The sequence below is a fragment of the Symphalangus syndactylus genome, chromosome 6 (genome assembly GCF_028878055.3).
Source record: "Symphalangus syndactylus isolate Jambi chromosome 6, NHGRI_mSymSyn1-v2.1_pri, whole genome shotgun sequence".
Lineage (NCBI taxonomy): Eukaryota > Metazoa > Chordata > Mammalia > Primates > Hylobatidae > Symphalangus > Symphalangus syndactylus.
In genome coordinates, this window is record NC_072428.2 from 123,948,789 (window position 1) to 123,968,829 (window position 20,041).

General features: G+C 38.5%; 1 protein-coding gene across 3 annotated transcripts in view; it reads left to right on the forward strand.

Moving 5' to 3' along the window:
• The window catches only part of EXOC4 (exocyst complex component 4), an 830,711-nt gene that overhangs the window by 749,279 nt on the left and 61,391 nt on the right, over positions 1 to 20,041 (forward strand). For all 3 annotated transcript variants that reach the window (XM_055284061.2, XM_063642265.1, XM_055284062.2), the window contains one exon: positions 15,050 to 15,191. In XM_055284061.2, the coding sequence (XP_055140036.1) occupies positions 15,050 to 15,191 (142 nt within the window). The remainder of the gene's footprint in view (positions 1 to 15,049; positions 15,192 to 20,041) is intronic.

The window sequence follows — 20,041 nt, forward strand, 5'->3', positions numbered from 1 at the left end:
TGCCTGTAGTCCCGGCTACTCAGGAGGCTGAGGCAGGAGAATGGCGTGAACCCGGGAGGCGGAGCTTGCAGTGAGCCGAGATCACGCCACTGCACTCCAGCTTGGGCGACAGAGCGATCTGTCTCAAAAAAAAAAAAAAAAAAAAAAGATATTGGGTTTTTGTTACTTATTCAACACCTTTATTGAGGAGGAGGAGGAATTGCTATGTATTAGCAATTGTGTGTCAAACACTGTTCTAAGCCTTTATATAGTTTCTCATTTAATCATCAGAATCCTGTGGGTCAGGTAGGATGATCCTCTTTTCACAGGTGGCAAATCTGTTATAGAGAACTTCTTCCAAATAGTATAATATATGAGAAAGTCAGAAATATGAACTCAGGTCAGTCCGCCTCCAAGGGACCACCTTCCTGTTCACTATACTTGGTACTTACCTGCTGGTTTCAGAAAACACATTATGTGTTAGGGATACAAAGATAAAAGTGAGGTTGTACCTGCTATTGTTTAAGAGGTATGGTAGTCTGTTCTTGCACTACTATAAAGAAATACCTGAGACTGAGTAATTTGTAAGAAAACAGATTTAATTGGCTCATGTTCCTGCAGGCTATACAGAAAGGACAGTGCCAGCCTCTGCTTCTGGGGAGGCCTCAGGAAGCTTCCAGTCATGGCAGAAGGAAAAGGGGAGCAGGTGTCTCACATGGCGGGAGCAAGAGGCGGGAGATTCACACACTTTAAACAACCAGATCTTGCGAGAACTCATTCACTATTGTGAGGATGGCACCAAGCCCTAAGGGATCCTCCCCCATGACCCAAACACCTCCCACTAGGCCCCACCTCCAACATTGGGAATTACATTTCAACATGAGGTTTAGAGAGGACACGTATCCAAACTAGATCAAGAAGATAATGAGTATTTCAACTTAGATCCAAATTTATGAGTGATGCAGCTGCCTCAGAAAGAAACCCATGAAATAAAGCAACTAGAAAAAGTTAAGTTGAAGAGGAACTCCATATGGGACTTCCAATTCCACTTCTTTAGTTCTAGTTCTGCTTACTTGCTGTGTCATATTGGGAAGTGTGCTTTATTTCTGTTTGGTTCAGTTTAACCATTTGTAAATGGTCCTAATGTTTCCAATTTACCCAGTGAATAAGCCATTCCCTAAGGCTCTTTGGAAGATTTACATATACTTAAGCTAGAAGGATCCTATTTGAACACATAGACAAATGTTACCTCTCTGCCATGTAATATTTTTGCCTCTAAAATTCTGCAAAGCTTAAATCTGTGTCCCTTGTTCATCCAAAATACCTGGTTAAGTATTGGTTAACACTTTTAGATGCTCTTTGGTGCAGGGTTTTACAGAAATACAAAAGGCTTACAAAGTCCATGGGAATCTAATACAGCACCACAATACTGCTTTTCAACAGAAGAACAGGAGCTGTTCGTTAGCCTCCACTCCCCTACCCACCCTGTTTCTCTTTCATATCCAGCAGGAGCTGAATTGGCCACACTGTACGCCTTTTTAGCAAATGATGAGTTTTTTACCAAGCCTTAGGGAGGATTATTTGGAATAAAGGAAAAATCAATCTTAGTGTTACTCCCCAGGACTGAAAGACACTGAGGTCTGTACTATCAATCACAAGGTATAAAAATCATGTGTCTATGCTGGTTTGCAGTGTATGCAGATAGGACCCCAAAGCTAAACGTCCTGGGGGACCTACGGCTTGCTCAGACTTGTTACCATCAAGCACTGTTTCCTGAGTAACCAGATGCAATTTTCTCTCTGCAGAGCTGTGCAGTGTGTAGTGTGTTCGCTTGGCTCAGAACTGGCCTCTTATCCTGTGGTAGCCTAAGGGAATGACTATCCATTTCTACTTTGGCTCTTATTTTTGTTTTGCTCATCAGAATGGGTCTTCCATGAATCTCCTTTGTTCTTTCTATATAGTTTGATATTTGGAATAATTCTTCCATTTCAGATGCTCACATCCTTCCTGGAGCTTTAGTTTCTTACCCTGAAACAGAATAATGTTCCAGGTGAATGAACTATTTGGAAGACATTAAGTTAAAGGCATTGTGAAAATATAATGAAAAAAATGGTTATAAAACTCTTTGATTTGTCCTTAACTTGAAGATAAAATTCAGCAAACATTATCAGCAGTCTACTGGGAGTAAAGAAGAGCTATACACTGAGAGATACCAGGAAGAAGTAGTTATTGTTTTTGTTATCACAGATCTCAATCTACTAGGAATGCTGTGGGCAAATACAGTGCAAGATGAAATGTGCTAAGTCCGTAGGAGAGAGGCAGAGTGTTACCAGGGCTCGAAGGATGGCCCTTAGCTTTGCTGCAGGCACAGTGCAAGTTGCCACATCTCCCATTTGGTCCTCGCGACAACTCCCTAAGTTGTGTATTTGAGGAAAACGAGACTTAGAGTTGTTAAGAAATTTGTTCTAGAGGTAATAAAAAGTGGAAGAATAAATTATATTCCTCTGGGAAGCAGCAGGAAAAAGTATGGTTTCATAGAGATGAAAACGTCTCTTAAGCAGCAGAGTTTGGTTTTTACTCTTTTTTGGGAGGCTCATAATATATTCTCAAACGAATGTTGAGACATCTAAGACATTAAGCTGGGCAGTGAATGGAACAGGTATATCTTTTCTTCCCCAAAGAGTTACTGTTTGTAGTTAGGGTAATATAAGATATTTCGGAAGAAGCATTCTAAGAAACACTAAGAAGTTATATTGTCCATAGTCTTATGACCAGTGGTTGGGGGAAGGTGTAACACATGATCATTTAAATAACAAATGGTACCACATAAAAGAAAGTAGGTCTCTGCCTCCTATACCCAAATATAAAACGTCCCCTCTGTGAAAGTTCATTATACAAGTTGGGTCATTCTTGTCATCCCCAACTAAATCAAACTCAAGAGGCCAGAGGTAAAATCACTCTGTGTACATTACACCTGCTCCAAGAATTAAATTTTCCACAAGCCCAGCTGCTGAAACGGCCTGTTGTAACTCCAAGACCAGTTTTACCTAGTAGCTGCTGAAACGACCTGCTGTGACTCTAAGATTGCTTTTATCTACCACCATCACTCCCAGTCAGAGCTTGACAGCTACCAGAAGCTCCTCTAGGGCCAATGAGCTTTCTTTTAAAACGATATGTAGTGTTTGTCTTTCTCATAAGACTCCTAACCTTCTCTTTGTTCTTTGGACATGTCACAAACCACCCATTCTCTGTGTATGCCCCAAATTGCAATTCTTACTTTCCAAATAAAATATTTTAAATTTAGACATTCATCTCTATATTTTTGCCTCACTTCAACACCTCCATATTCAGGAAGCATTTTTTAAATATAAATATATTACCAATTATGTGACTAGACCATAGAACAGCACATATAATTAAGACACCTTCCCCCGATCTTCCAGTTCCCTCATTTTTATCCCTTTTTTCCTTCCTGATAATTTCTTCCACTTCTCTCCAACCCAGTTCTTAATAAATCTCTTTTATCTGCTCTTCTTCTTCTGTGAAAGTAGGCAAAAGAGAGAGAGCAGTGAAAAGGCAGGGAATGATTGCTCCATTATTGAGATGTAAAAGGATTCATTGGTTGGATGTTGTGCCTCAGAGCATAGGCTTTATTTCCACAGCTGGCTATACACATGTGTATGCATGCATAGGACCTAATCTGACTAATGTGCATTATGTCCCCATCCTTTGCAATCAGAAGGAACAATATCAGTGAGCATGGTGGTTTTCAAAATCAATCAATTTTGCTATTAATAGTTCAAACCTAAAATTTCTGGGGTCCGTGAAAAGAAGTAGTTACTACTTGGAGGCAGAAGAATTATTGCTTCTGAAATAAGAAGCAAAATGAAGAGAGCTTTCCAAACGTGTTTCTTAGATAAGGCCCATCTTTATGTAGAAACATAGCAAAAGAACTTAAAACTAGAATATAGATGGTTTGGAAGTTGGGAAAGAACAAGTAAATACATGAATTGCTAATGGTGGCAGAAGCCAAGTACTGTTGGGAAAAGAGTAGTAGCTTTGGAAAATGGGACTCAGGAAAAGAGTGATCAAAAATAGTTACCATGAAATTTTAGTTTGGCATAATGACTTAGTTCAAGAAGAAAGGACATCTCTATTCCAAGAAAGTTCAAATCAAATGTTAATAAGATGGTAGTTACTTTAGCATGTGAAGATCACCCTCTGTTCCAAAAACCAGTAGGCTTCATAAATAAATAATTTATTTCTTAAACACGTATTTAGTGCCTGCAGTGTACAAAGCACTGGGGTAAGGAAAGATTAGTTTGTATAGGTTTGCGAATAATTCAAGGCAATAAATAAAAGGTAGGGACAGTAGTACAGAGAAATTATGAAGAATAGGGGTAGAATCAGCTAGCATTAAAGCTCCAGCTTGGAACTGGAGTATTATGGTGTCTGACACTCAAATGTGACCCCAGTGTTAGGCTTGATAGCAGCATATCCCTTAGGCATTTAAGGAGAGGAAAGAAGTTAGATGAAGGGGCTCCTGTCACTGTCCCCAGTGACTTTGTAGGCCTCGTGAATTCTTAATATCACAGACCTAATGAGCATTCCTATTTTTATTTTTGTTTGAGTATTTAGTTTTGTCCAGGCAACAATATCAAAGGATTTCAGAGTTGTCTTAAGACCTAGTAACATATTGCTATAGGAGTTAGAAAGGTACTATTAATAGTTTTCTAAATAGGAAAAGTGAAGATGAAAAATTAAATATTTTGGGGCTGGGCAAGGTTCCTCACGCCTGTAATCCCAGCACTTTGGGAAGCTGAGGTGAGAAAATCATTTGAGCCCAAGAGTTTGAGACCAGCCTAGGCAACATAGCGAGACCCTTTCTGTACAAAAGAATTAAAAAATTAGCCAGGCATGGTGGTGCTCACCTGTAATCCCAGCTATTTGGGAGATGAGGTGGGAGGATTGCTGTCTTAGAAAGAAAGAAAAAGAGAGAGAAAGAAAAGGAAGGGAGGAAGGGAGAAAAGAGATGGAAGGAGGGAAGGAATGAAGGAAGGAGAGAAAGAAAGGAGGGAAATGGGGAGGGAGAGAGGAAGGAAGAAGAAAGGAAAGAACTTATTTTATCACAAGTTAGAGTAGAAAACTGTGTGGTGTCTTTCACCTCCTTACAAATAGGAAGAGGATTCGGAAATCATTATTATACCAAAATTTGATGTTCTAAAATGTTTTCAATGAGAAAATCTCATAGGATCATTCTTCACTGTCTTTTTCTATCTTCTAGAAAGTTTGAATTCACAGTGTTAACCTTTCCTTTCCTGCCGAGATAACCATCTTTCCCTTTTCAATTTCTCACTTTCCTGACAGCTGATACCAGTCTAAGCTAATATTGTAACAAATTTAGATAATATTGCAGATGCACAAGGACATCCTCATATGAATCAATTAAAGAAGTCACAGTAAGTTGCCATTGAAAGTGTGGCAGCTGCATCCTTGAAAGCAGATGCTCTTCTGGGTCTGAATGAGTCCAATTTTAACTAATTTTAAGACCTAAACAGATTTCAGTCTGGTTAATATTAGGATGTGGAACCACTTGAGACATCCTAATGTCCTAGTCTGATTACTTCTCCATGACAGTTTGTATGTTGGCTTTCCTTGAGAGATGCTGGGTACTTAATGCCAGGCATTTTTATGTCAATCGTAAAGAGAGACCCCAAGTCGTGGCTGCAGCAAAGTGCACTGACAACTCATGAAATTAAAGTGGCTTCTAACAGCAGCATGATTTATAGGGAAAGAACTTGGGGTATAGGGATTCACCAGAATTGCTTTAAACTATATTTCTGTTAGATTCCTGAATCCCCAGAAACCAGCTACAGTGAACTACTTCCCCATCCCTACTGTCTCTCTAGATTATACTCAGAAAGCTAAGGAGAAAGTTAGAGTTGTAAATGGCAAGTTGCTTCTTTTTTCTGATCTTTCTTTAACAATCTATTATTGTGTTCTTTGTCATATTGCATTGGTCAGTTTAATTAAAAAGGCATTGATTGAGCTTCTGTAATGCCTCTAGTTATTCTGCTGGCCTTGAACGGGGGGAAATATATATAATACATAATTCTTTCACTGAAGGAATTAATGATCCGGAAGGGAGACGTAGTTAATGGAATATAACTTCTATTCTAGAATTGAGAGGGGTGGGGGAACATCCGGAAGAGCCACTGACCCTTCCTGGGGAATCAGAAAAGACTTTCTGAGCCAGAGAAGGCATGAATAGTTTTGAAAGAGGAGTAAGAGCCATCAAATGTGTAGAATCATGAGACAGCATGATATGTTTAAGAAATTCGCTTTAAAATGGTGGTAAATCAAAGGGCCCAGGGTTGGAGAGGGGATACGCTGAAGAGAAAAAAGAAAGTGGAAAGAGATGGAGAAAAGCTGGAGGGCTGGACAGAAATAAAAAATCTTGGAAAGCCTTGCTGAGGAGCTTGGACTTGATCATGCAAGCAGTGGGAAACACCGATGTTATTTATACAAGAAATTAACATAGTCAAATTTGTGTTTTGGGTAAATAAGTTATCTAACTCATATTTAATTAGATAAAAGGGGGCCGGATAAGAAGCAGAGACACCATTCAGGAAACTATTGCAGTAGTCCATGGAAGAGATGGGGTCCAAACCAAGAAAGTGGCAGTAGATATAGAAAAGAAAAAATAAATATTAAGAAAATATTTGTAAATAAAATTGGTACAAATTAGTCTTTGCTAGAGAGAGTCAAAAATTACACTCATGTTTGCAACTTGGATTCCCAGATTGATGTATCACCTATAAAAAGAGAATTCAGGATAGAGAACAGATGCTAAAGAAAGATAATGAGTTTAGTTTTAAACACATTGCATTTGAGATGCCTATGGGATATACAGGTAGCTATATCTTACAAATCATTAATCAGATAAGGTTTAGGAGTCATCATTTCATGGATAGTAGTGTAAACAATGAAAAGGGATGAGCTCACTCAGAACATATTGGCAAGTAAGGAAGACCACTAGAGGAAAAAGTCCCCAGAAACACCGGCATTATGGAGGGACTAAAGGAAGGGGATTCAGTGAAGGAAACTATGGAAGAAATGCCAGAGAGAGAAAACAATACCCAGAAGAGTTTGCCATATAAGCCAAAAGAAGATGATTTCAAGAAGTAAAGGGCCAGTGAATTCAGAGATAGCAGAGAGTCTGCATGAGATGAGGACTGAAGAACAGCCAGTAGATTTGGCAATTATAGTCTCATGGATGGCTATTACCAGAAAAGTTTTGAATAAAAAGGTGAGGGCAGAGTCAGATTGTGGCACCCTGAAGAGTTAATAGGAGGTGGGACTGAAGAAAGTCAGTGTTGAGATTCTTTTGAAGTCTTTGTTGAGGACTAATAGGGAACAGGTAGGACAAAGGGCCTGAGGAGAACAGCGTGAATTTGGAAAAGTTGCTGAGAAAGGGAAGGAGCTAGCCAAGCACCAGGGAAAGGATTGACAAGTGGTACTGAAAGCTTTTTTTGAAATTAAAATCCAGAACATTTTAGTGGCAACAATCTATACATTTTTGTCTTTTTAAATTAATATATTATAGCTGTACATATTTGGGGGGTACATGTGATATTTTGATAAATGTATACAATGTGTGATGATCAAATGAGGGTAACTGGGATATCCGTCACCTCAAACATTTATCTTTTCTTTATGTTGAGAACATTACAATTCTCTTCCATCTATGATGAAGTATACAAGAAATTATTGTTAAGTATAATTACCCTATGGTACTATCAAATACTAGAACGTATTTCTTCTAAGTGTATTTTTGTGCCCATTAACTAACTTTCCTCTCCCTCCCACCCCCTTTTATTTCTCAGCCTGTGGTAATCACCATTCAGCCTCCATGAAATTTCCTGTTCAGGTCCCACATTTGAGTGAGAATGTGTGATATTCGTCTTTATGTGCTAGCTTATTTCACTTAACATGATGACCTTCAGTTCCATCCATGTTGCTCGAATGACAGGATTTTATTCTTTTTGTTTGTTTGTTTGTGAGATGGAGTCTCACTCTGTAGCCCAGGCTGGAGTGCAGTGGCGCAATCTCAGCTCACTGCAACCTCTGCCTCCCAGGTCCCGGTTCAAGCAATTCTCCTGCCTTAGCCTCCTGAGTAGCTAGGATTACAGGCACGTGCCACCATGCCCAGCTAATTTTTGTATTTGTAGTAGAGACAGAGTTTCACCATGTTGGCCAGGCTGGTCTTGAACTCTTGACCTCGTGATCCACCCACCTCGGGCTCCTGAAGCTCTGGGAATACAGGCATGAGCCACCATGCCTCACCAGGATTTTATTTTTATGGGTGAATAATATTCCATTGTGTATATCTACCACATTTTATTCCTCCATTCATTAATTGGTGCATATTTAGGCTGGTTCCCTATTTTGGCTATGGTGAATAGTGCTGCAACAAATATGGGAGTGCAGATATCTCCTTGATATACTGATTTCCTCTATCTTGGATATACCGAGCAGTGAGATTGCTGGCTCATATAGTAGTACTATTTTTAGTTTTTGAGGAAACTGCATGCTGTTTTCCATAATGGTTGTACTAATTTACATTCCCACCAACAATGTATGAGCATTCTTCTCCACATCCTCACCAGCATTTGTTTTGTCTTTTTTATAATAGTCATTCTCACTGGTGTGAGATGATGCCCCATTGTGGTTTTTATTTGCAGTTCCCTAATGATTAGTGATGTTAAGCATTTTTTTCATATACCTGTTGGCCATTTGTATGTCTTCTTTTGAGAAATGTCTATTCAGGTCTTTTGCCCATTTTTATAATCAGATTATTTATTTTTTTTTGTTTTTGTTTTTTGTTTTTGCTATTGAGTTGTTTGAGTCCCTTATATATTCTGGTTATTAATCCCTTGCCAGGTATATAGTTTGAAAATAATTTGTTTCATTATATACGTTGTCTCTTCACTTTGTTGATTGTTTCCTTTGCTTTGTAGAAGCTTTTTGGCTTGGCGTAATCCCATCTGTTTATTTTTGCTTTTGTTGCCTGTGCTTTTGAGGTCTTACCCAAAAATCTTTGCCCATATCAATGTGCTGTAGCATTTCCCCAATGCTTTTTTCTAGTAGTTTCATAGTTTTTAGGTCTTACATTTAAATCTGTAATCCATTTTCAGTTGATTTTTTTAATAAATTAAAAAATGAGCATCTAGTTTCATTCTTCGGCATACAGATAGCCAGTTTTCCCAATGCCATTTGTTAAAGAAACTATCCTTTCCCCAATGTGTGTTCTTGGTGCCTGTGTCAAAATGAATTGGCTGTTAAGTGTGTGAGTTTATTTCTGGGTTCTCTATTCTGTTGCATTGGTCCATGTGTCTGTTTTTTATGCCAATACCATGCTGTTTGGGTTACCATAGCTTTGTAGTACAATTTGAAATCAAAGTAGTGTGGTGCCTTCAGCTTTCTTGTTTTTGCTCAGGATTGCTTTAACTATTCTGAGTCGTTTGTGGTTCCATTTGAATTTTAGGATTCTTTTTTCTATTTCTGTGAAGAATGTCATTGGTATTTTGATAGGGATTGCATTGAATCTGTAGGTTGCTTTTGGTACTATAGACATTTCAATAATATTAATTATTATTTCAATCCAGGAGTGTGGATGTCTTTCCATTTTGTGTGTGTGTCTTCAATTTCTTTCATCAGTGTTTTATAATTTTCCTTGTAGATGTCTTTTACTTTGATTAAATTTATTCCTAGGTTTTTCTTATTGTAAATTGAATTTTTTTTCTTGATTTCTTTGGTGGATTGATTGCTGTTAGCATCTAGAAATGTTACTGGATTTTTGTTTTGTTTTGTTTTGTTTTGTTTGATACAGGGTCTAGTGCTGTTGCCTAGGCTGGAATGCAGTGATGCAATCTCGGCTCACTGCAACCTCTGCCTCCCAGGCTGAAGTGATCCTCCCACCACAGCTTCCTGAGTAGCTGAGATTACAGGCACCTGCCACCACGCCTGGATAATTTTTGTATTTTTAGTAAAGACAGGGTTTCACTATGTTGGCCAGGTTGGTCTCTAACGCCTGGTCTCAAGTGATCTGCCCGCCTTGCGCTCCCAAAGTGCTGGGATTACAGGCATGGGCCGCCACGCCTGGCCTGATTTTTGTATGTGGATTTTGTATCCTGCAACTGTACTAACTTCATTTACCAGTCCTAAGAGTTTTGGGGTGGAGTCTTTAGGATTTTCTAAATATAAGATCATGTCATCTGCAAACAAGGATAATTTTATTTCTTCCTTTCTAGCTTCGATGCCGTTTCTTTCTTTATCTTACTTAATTGCTCGGGCTAGGATTCCAGTACTATGTTGAATAAAAGTGGTGAAAGTGGGCATCCTTGTCTTATTCCAGAACTTAGTGTAAGGCTTTCCATTTTTCCCCATTCAGTATATTAGCTATGGGCCTGTCATAGATGGCCTTTATCATGTCGAGTTATGTTCCTTCTATACCCAGTTTCTTGAGAGTTTTGATCATGAAGGGATGTTGAATTTTATCAAGAACTTTTTCTGGCATCTATTGAAATGATCATATGATTTTTGTCCTTTATTCTGTTGATGTGATGTATCACATTTATTGATTTGCATATGTTGAACCATCTTTTCATCCCTGGGATGAATCCCACTTGATCACAGTGAATGGTATTTTTAATGTGTTGTCAAATTCTATTTGCTGGCACTTTGTTGAGGATTTTTGCATTTATATTCATCAGGGATATCGGCCTGTAGTTTTCTTTTTTATTGTTTCACTTTGTCTAGTTTTGATATCAGCGAACAATATGTTCTTTTGTTTTCCTGTCAAATGATGAGTTGTAGAATTGACTCAATGTTACGTGAGTTTTAGGACAATTATAGTGAAAGAAAAGTATTCAAGGGAGTTGAGGTTTATGGTCAAAGAGTAGCTCGGGGAATCAACCATGCAATCCATGCTGAGGGTCCTAAGAGGGACTTTTTCTACCAAGAGAAAATGAGGGGATTACAGCATTAAAGTTATAATGGAAATGAGGGTGGGAGAGAGTTGAAAGAAGAAAAGTTTTTGATCTGAGAATATGATATAGAATTTAAAATTTCAGAGGCTGAAAACAGGATTTAACTTGGCAGCAAGTTATTAATATATATTTTTAATTTGCAGTGATTTAAAGAGGTGTTTGTTTTTCTAATATAGCAAAAAGTCTGAAGTCAAGCAGTTGCTTCTTTTGGCCAATGGTCCAACAATACTTAGTCCAGCACCTCTCTGATTCTTGGTCTTTTTCTTTTAATAGCAAGATGATGCAATTTCAGATACCTCAATCAAATCAGAAAAGGGGGGAAAGTGGGAGCAAGTGGTGGCCCCAGCCTCAATTCTCCTTTTATCAGGAAAAACAAAAGACTTCCCAAAAGCCACAAAAGATTCTACTCAGGGGGTCAGTGGACAGACTGTGATACACGGCCACCTCTAGCAACAAATAGGGCTGAGAATACAAATATTTAGCCTTCCAGAGTCTTTAGTGGAGTGAGCAAGGGAGAGAATGGAACTGGAAGTAACTGTTGGTTCGCCAAAAAGGCAGTGTCTGCTCCAAAGACCAATGTTCAGCTTCCTTTCATCGAACAGTGTTTATGTAGTACAGAAAGCCACAATCATCCTGCCACAAACAGCTAACTAGGTGACTTAAAGATGCATGCTTTATGATGTTCCCCTCCCTGTGTCCATGTGTTCTCATTGTTCAACTCCCACTTATGAGTGAGAACATGCGGTGTTTGGTTTTATGTTGCTGCGTTAGTTTGCTGAGGATGATGGTTTCCAGCTTCATCGATGTCCCTGCAAAGGACATGAACTCATTCTTTTTTATGGCTGCATATTATTCCGTGGCGTATATGCACCATGCCTGTCGGGGGGAGGAGGGCAAGGGGAGGGAGAGCATTAAGACAAGTACCTAATGCGTGCGAGGCTTAAAATCTAGATGATGGGCTGATAGGTGCAGCAAACCACAATGGCACATGAATAACTATGAAACAAACCTGCACATTCAGTACATGTATCCCAGAACTTAAAGTAAGCTAAAATAAAAATAAAAGATGGCATGTTTTAAGCAGTGGTCACAGGAGGAACAGAGATACTAAGAATGATCTGATGTCATCCATCCCTAGTATTAGAAAAACAGCTCAAAGTGCATGTCTTCATAAAGCGATCAAGCACTTACGTATCTAAAGCCCAATACACGTGGGCTCTGCTGATATGAAAGGTAATACTATAGATAAATATACAACAATGTAGCCTTTAAAAGGATATGTACAAGGTTCTGCACATATCCTTGTGTGTGTGTGTGTGTGTTTCTAGTAATCTCATACCTTAACTGTAACCTCCCAAGCATATTGTGTTAGCGTTGCTTTTTTATAGATTTTCATTTGATATTGAAGAGCTAGTTAGTTGCTTTTGTGGTGTCTTAGATTGCCATGCTTAGTATTTCTTTGCTCAGTATATTCTTTCTTGTTAAGAAAACTTTGTAAGTTTCAGTAAGCCCTGAGGAGTTCACAAGCCAACTTTCTAGTAGAGCTCTGGGCATAATTTTTCATGTTGCTTTAATAAAATGTTATCTTTTTGCCATAGATTATGGTCAAGTGAAATGTACAGTGTTCTGTTACCTGAAAATACTTTTTACCTCACTCATTCTAAGTTTTACCTCAGCAGCTAATCTTGCCATAGACTTACTCAACTTAGATTTTTTTTTAATTTGTAATTTGACAGTGGTCAATTACCACATGATAAAATAATGTATTTATAAAATAGGAAATGGGAATTTTTTAAGTTTCTTGGCGGGATTTGTCCAGAATGCCTTTGATGGAATTTGGTCTATTAGTATAGCTTTGGACCTCAGACTAGGAGTGAGACTTCAAAGTCCAATTTCTGCCTCTTCTCGTTGATACATAGATAATTCTCCATGCTACAGTCACTATCACCCAATAGAGGAATTGAAGGGCTGAAAAGCCCTAAAATATTTTGAAATATTATAGTTGTATAGTTGCTTTCCTCTAGCCTGTTCCGTGAAAATATTGCAAAAGCAGTGATCTTGTCTTGGCGATCAAACAACATGATTAATGCTAAACATTAGAGAGGAGATGCAATGTCATACATCTAGGCTTCAGCAGATCAAGTTAGTAAACATCTAGGATGATACCAAGGCTGGCAATAATTTAAAATCTACATTGCTACATTCCCTTCCTCCTCACCCATCAGTTCCCTTGAACAACATTCTTTTTTTTTATGTTTGCCATGTTATTTTAATTTGTTAGAGTCTGGTTCCACAGAGGAGAACTTAGCCTTACATGTTAGAAGCCTGGATTGTCTATCCAAACCCTTTTCTGGACTTAGCAAAGTTTAAGAATGGATACAGTGCTGAAAGGTCGTAAGTGTAGACACTACACACTACAGCAAGACGTTGGCTCTCTACCCTATAAGGTGAATGACCTTCTGAGTTAGTGATGCCTCACCAATTCCCATGTTCCCTAAGTCCAGAGAGCCTCTTTCTTCCAAAGGACTCTTTGAAAAAGAGAAGGATATTCATACAGGAAAGCAAAACATATCAGAAATTGAATAATGATGGATGGAATTATTTTGTAAGTATATTATTGCTGTAATTAAGCTTAAGACCTAACCTGGACAAATCACTTGCTAAAGAATAATAATAATTGCTTATGTTTCTTGCTTATATTAAGTTTTATATGTTGTTATTCTAAGTGTTTTGCCTACATTAATTCATTTAGCCCCATGATATAGATACTATTACCCTCATTTTACAATATAAAATAATAAGGCAAAGAAAATTTAAATAAATAGCTCTTGGTCACATAAAGTAAATGTTGGAGCTGGGACTTAAAGCCAAACTTTGAGGCTCTAGAGAGCTAAGAAAACTTTTGAATGAGATTACCAAATTATTGTTGTTTGGTAATCTTCGAGAAATTGTGAGGACATGGGGATACAATAGTTTAGAGATAAACAAATGTAGTTTTTTATTTTTGTTCAGCATTTTTTTGAAGAAAATTTCTAAGTGGTGCTAAATATTTTAGTAAATTGTTTTGGAAATGAAGGTAGCTTTATCAAATTTTCCATAAAGACCTTCCTAGGGCTTTTAGTTGGCCATAAGCTATATATGAGTTGAAGTGGAATACAGCACACTACCACTTCCACCTCCCAGAATTTAAGGAGGTGTAAAGCATCATGACATCTAGAAAAAGGGAATTGATCATTCTCTCTAGACTGGTCAACCCCTTCTGTAGTATTTATTCTGTTTTGCCCTGAGTTCTACATTTCAAGGGAAATAGAGAAAAATTGGAATGTTTTGGTAGGTAAATTTTGAGAATTATAAAATAATTTAATTCAATCATTAGAAGAATGGGTGAAGAACTGTGGACATTCCGCCTAGAAAAGGGAAGACTTCAAGGAAGCCAAAAGAGGTATCTTCAATACTTGTAGTACTGACTCATGTGTGAAGGATTACAAAGTTAGGTAAAATTAGAGCCAATGATTAGAAGTTAATGAAGGCAGATATTGGCTTGATGTAAGATGGTCAAATCTTTCGGAGATGGAACAGGCTGCCTTCAAAGGTATTGAGTTTCCTTTCACCAGCATTTGTGTAAGTGTGCAGCCAGAATGTGGAAAGCCACTTGAAGGTGCACAGAAGATGGAGGCACAGACCAGATGGTTGGGCCACATGACAGTGAAGGCCTCTTCCAACTCTGAGGTTCTGTTTCTGTAGGTTGGTGCAAAAGTAATTATGGTTTTTGCCATTGAAAGTAATACTTTTGCACCAACCTAAATATTATTATATGAATTGATTCAAGATAAGCCACTGCACTTCTATGTGTAGTCAAATATAGAAATAGTCTATCATGTCTTGGACTTCTAATGCTGCCAACACTAGTGTTAACCAAACTAGTAAAAACAACAAGATGAACAGCAAAATAATATGTCATTTCAGAAAAATCTGTAGGCTTCTAATGAAATGATTGGTGTTTTATCCTTACCTTTCAGTGCTTTCTCCGGCTCAAGACAGCCACACGAACACGGATCTCCCCCCAGTGTCAGAGCAGATCATGCAGACTCTCAGTGAACTTGCCAAATCGTTCCAGGATATGGCTGACCGCTGCTTACTGGTCTTACATCTGGAAGTGAGGTATGATACAGCCAAGCCCAGGACCTTGCAATTTGAATGCACTGCAGTTCATAAATCACTTGCTTATTTCCAGGGAGTATCACCATAATTTCTGGCTCATATTATTGATGTTATCCCTTTTTACACTGAAAGTGATTTTTAGCCGTATTCAGTGATTATTTGAGCACACAGTGTATTGTGAGTGTGGTGATTCAGAGCTGGCGTGATCTATGAAATCAGGTCACCTAGATTGGAATGTCACTATCAACTGGCTAGGTAATCTTAGGTCAGTTAATTAACTTTACAAACCACAGTTTTCTTATTTTAAAAATGGAAATGGTAGTTTCTAACTTACAGAGATTTTATAAATGAAATAATAATTAGCACAATGTCAGCCACAAAGTAAGTGCTCAAAATATGGTAGCTTTGCTATTGTAGTGACTTTATCGTGATTGATATTCTTACTAAAGTGCTCTGCTAGTCAAGAAGGGAGTCACATTTGAAAAAGTAGAGGGAAACAGGCCAAAGAATTACACTAATATATTTTGGTTAACCGAGTATATCCAAAACAGCATTTCAATAGGCAATCAACGGAAGTGATTGAGGTATTCAGCATTTTCTTTTGCACTAAGCTTTTGAAATCTGCACATTTTATACTTACAGCACATCACAATTTGGACTGGCCACATTTTAAGTGCTTGGTAGCTACATGTGCCCAGTACTAGCATACTGGGCAGTTGCCAAGAGTGGCTGGGGCTGACTAGGAATGGGATTTTTTGCTTTAAGATAAAATGGTCAGAAGAAATTTGACAAAATAACAAGAATGATCGGTCTGTACAAAGACCTGGAGGAAGAGAGTTTCAGACAGAGGGAGGCACACTCACAAAGGTCCTGAGACAAAATCAAGCTTGGCGGTTTTAAGAGCAGAGAGGAGGCTGAAGTGCTTGTAGGCTGATGAACAAGCTGGGTGGGGAGGACTGCAAGAATAAGGCACAGGAGACAGGCTGGAGCCCGATCCTGTGGAGTCATGAAGCCTAACGCATTACAGGGTCTTACAGACCAAGTGAATCATTCAGATGTCATAGAAGCCATGGAAGGATTTTAAGAAAGGGAGAGATATCAATTAATTAACACTTTTTAAAGGTCACTCTGGCTGTTGTATGGAAAAGGGATTGCAGGGAAAAATATGAATGGAAGCAGGGTGACCAGTTGAAAACAACTCTGAGCTTCCAGGTGACAGAGATGGAGGTATGAGACGCGTAGGATTTGGGACATATGCTGAAGGTAGAGCTAATGAAGTTTGTTGATAGATTGTATTGGACACAGGGGCTGGTGCAATGAGAGGAAAGACTCAAGGAAAACCACTAGTTTGGGGCCACAGCAACTGTGTGCCATTAACTGAGGGGAGAAACACTGAGGGAGGAGAAAGGTTGAGAAGGGTGGAAATCAAGTATGCCATTTAGAGATGTTCAGTTTGAGATGCTTATTAAACAACTAGGTAGCAATGTCAAAACATCAGGATCAGAAAGTGCATGGTGTGTTAATACATTCTGTTCTGTATTGCTTTGGAACATGATTAACATTGATAGAATATTTTTCTTTTCATTTGAAGTCTTTACTAGATTTAGGTTTTAAAAATGTAAATAGGACTTTGTTTGATAGGTGATCCTTGGGAATATGTTTGGACTCCAGTTAGAACTTGGATTTCTTTCCAGGGTGTGACTCCTTGTGTGTGCTACTTGCTTTTTATCCTTCATTACCATCGCCCAGTGAGTTACTTCCTTATTGCTCGTGAGAGCCTTGTGAGTGGAACAAGAGAAGTAACATTGCAGATTTAGAATCCGTTACATGGCATTATTCCTGGTGTTATTTCTCACATTAAGCTGTCCAGAAATAAAGCTCTTTCTGTATATTTTCTGATTTGTTTTACAATAATCTTCATATTTGGTATCTCTTTATTTACAAGTGGACAGAGGAATAAATCAGGTGTTTTCTATGAATAAATATTTACAATAGATGGAAGGAAATGAAAAACACCAAGTAATATTCTTTTTTTTTTTTTTTTCTTGAGACGGAGTCTTGTTCTGTCCCCCAGGCTGCAGTGCAGTGGTGTGATCTCGGCTCACTGCAAGCTCCGCCTCCCAAGTTCACGCCATTCTCCTGCCTCAGCCTCCAGAGTAGCTGGGACTACAGGCGCCCGCCAACACGCCCGGCTAATTTTTTGTATTTTTTTTTAGTAGAGATGGGGTTTCACCGTGTTAGCCAGGATGGTCTTGATCTCCTGACCTCGTGATCCGCCCGCCTCGGCCTCCCAAAGTGCTGGGATTACAGGCTTGAGCCACCACGCCCGGCCAACACCCAGTAATATTCTAATGCCACTGTTACCTGAGTTACAAAGGAAAACAAGGGAATACCAAATTAGTTACTATCACAACTCCTGGAATTTATACTATTGATTGTGTGCTTATACATATTCTACATTCAGAATTGTCCACTTATGTGTAGTTAATTCCGAGTGGGATATTTGCAACACATTTGAATAAGATCTTTTAAATCCTTAACCCCTATTCTGCCCTTTTGATACATCTTGGCAATACTCTTCTTAATACTGAACGTGCTTTAGTCATTAATTTACAAGAAACTATACAGTGCTATAACACCGGTTGCTGTATCTTCTTCAACATTAGTCTAAAAACAGGAAAGTGTCATTTTTAAGAATGAATATCAAAAAAGACTGAATTTTAGAGCCCTGGATGTAGAATTATCTTTCCTTGAGTTTAACACAGAACATGAAACGTGGGATTTTTTTAAATTAAATTTCCTCACTTCCTCATATAACATGGTTCCAACACTCAGGTTGCTTTCTTATGAGTATGCTCCAGTTCATCTTTGTTCCTTTTAAAGTAAGGTACATACAGCTAGCAGAATACACCACATAAGGCTCGGACAGTGAATGTAGACACACTTACTCTATCCTGGTCATGTTAACAATTTTTTTTCGGTTTGCACAGTAATGATACAAAATGAATAAGACAGATTTCATGCCACTCTAGTATAATAACGCTAGAATAGAGGTGACTGCTAAGTGCTCTGGGGGCGTGACTGTGGAAGAGACCATCAAACAGCTCTTCCGGGTGTGGCTTGTTCATTGTGATGGCTGGCCCTGAACCCTAATATCCTGCTGTATATAAGGTGCTCAGTAAAAATGTGATTAAGAATTAGTTGGTTTGAAACCACGCCCAGATAAAGTAAGTGCTACTTTACCAAACAAAACCTGTTGTCTTTAAATTAAATGAATTGGTTTGCAGTTTCTGTTTTTACACAGTAGTCCACTTGTAAGTCCACTGCATTATCTTAAGAGGTACAGAGGCTGCGTGGCCAACATCATTCTCATCAGCTAATGTTTGTTTTGTTCCCATCCTGCTGTAAAAGAAGAATTAGAACGTAGGCCCGGTTGTCCAGGAGATGGTGTGGTGAAAAAGTGGCTGGTTAGCTCCTGTCTCTGGCACTTTTAGCCAAGAAACCACTGTAATAGTACGGATAGAAGAAAAAGATTCATGGAAAAAAGTAATGGGATATGCTAGCAAAAAGTCCAGAACAACTTCAGATGCCAAAAATTGGTCTTGTTCCCCAAAATATCTTTATATCCATAGCCCATATTTTTCTTTGACGTTGTTAAAATTCAACCCAAAAACTGTTTTCAAATCCAGTGCAGTCTGTGTTGAAGGATCCATCTAAGGAGTGTTTGACATTTTACCTGTGTCATTGGAGGTCACATTTTAACCACCAAGCAGCCCCTTTCCACAGTTTGAAGCATAAAGCAAATGATACCCCCAAGAGATGAAAGACGTGGTGAGCCCATTAAAAACTATTGAGGTTTGTTTTTTCTATTTGAACTTTAGAAGAAGAAAATTAAGTTGCCATTTGAGTCCAAGATGCCAAGAATGTCACCTTTATCAGCTGATTTTTCTCACCATCAGGAGGGCTCTAAGTAGGTTCAACAGCAACTGCCTATCACTGTTGGGATCCTAAGTGTGCACTCTCTGAAAATCATCCACCCCACTGTGTAATCAGCAGTGTTTGCAGAATACATTAATGTCAAAGTCATACTAAGGTCAGCAACAACAGGCCAGAATTTAAATTAAAAAAAAAATGCTTTATTTGAATTTGGCATTCGCTGATGACTATTTTAATTTCTTTTTTTTTTAAATCTCTGATCAGTTGGGAAGAAGATAATACCTTAAAGAAAGGTTATATGTTTTCTCTCCCAATAGCTTCAAGATCTCATAAGCTCTCACCTCCAGTTCATAAGAATTTCCTAACTAGTCACTCTACTTCCAGTTGCTTCCATTCTCTGCTATTAAGCCACTCGTATACTGTGCCAGAGTGATCTTGCCAAAGCTCAGGTCTGATTATATTATTCACCTCTTAAAATCCCCCTAAGGATCCCTGTGGCTTCTAGGATAAAGGCTTGATTCCCTACATGGCCTTCAGAGCCTGTGCTGACCTGGCCTGTGCCCATCTCCCCAAGCTCGTGGCGTGCCTATAATGTGGGATCTGTGTGCAGAAGAAAAGAACTGCTTACCAGTCCTCTGATCATCCTGCATTTATAGTCTCATGCTATTTTATGTGATCTTCTCATTGTCTGGAGTCATAATGTCTGTCATTTATTTTAAAAATACTTCAGCATAGATGCTTTAATTTTACTTTCAACAAAGTGCTACTTCATTTAAATTTCAACCACAGTAGCAATCGGTGCCCTAGTCATGAATCCCATTCCAGAGCTGGTCAACTTTCATTCTGTCAGAAAGATCACATTCCAGAGGAGGCTGCAACCAGTGCCATTACTGTTATTCTTATCAAAATTATAC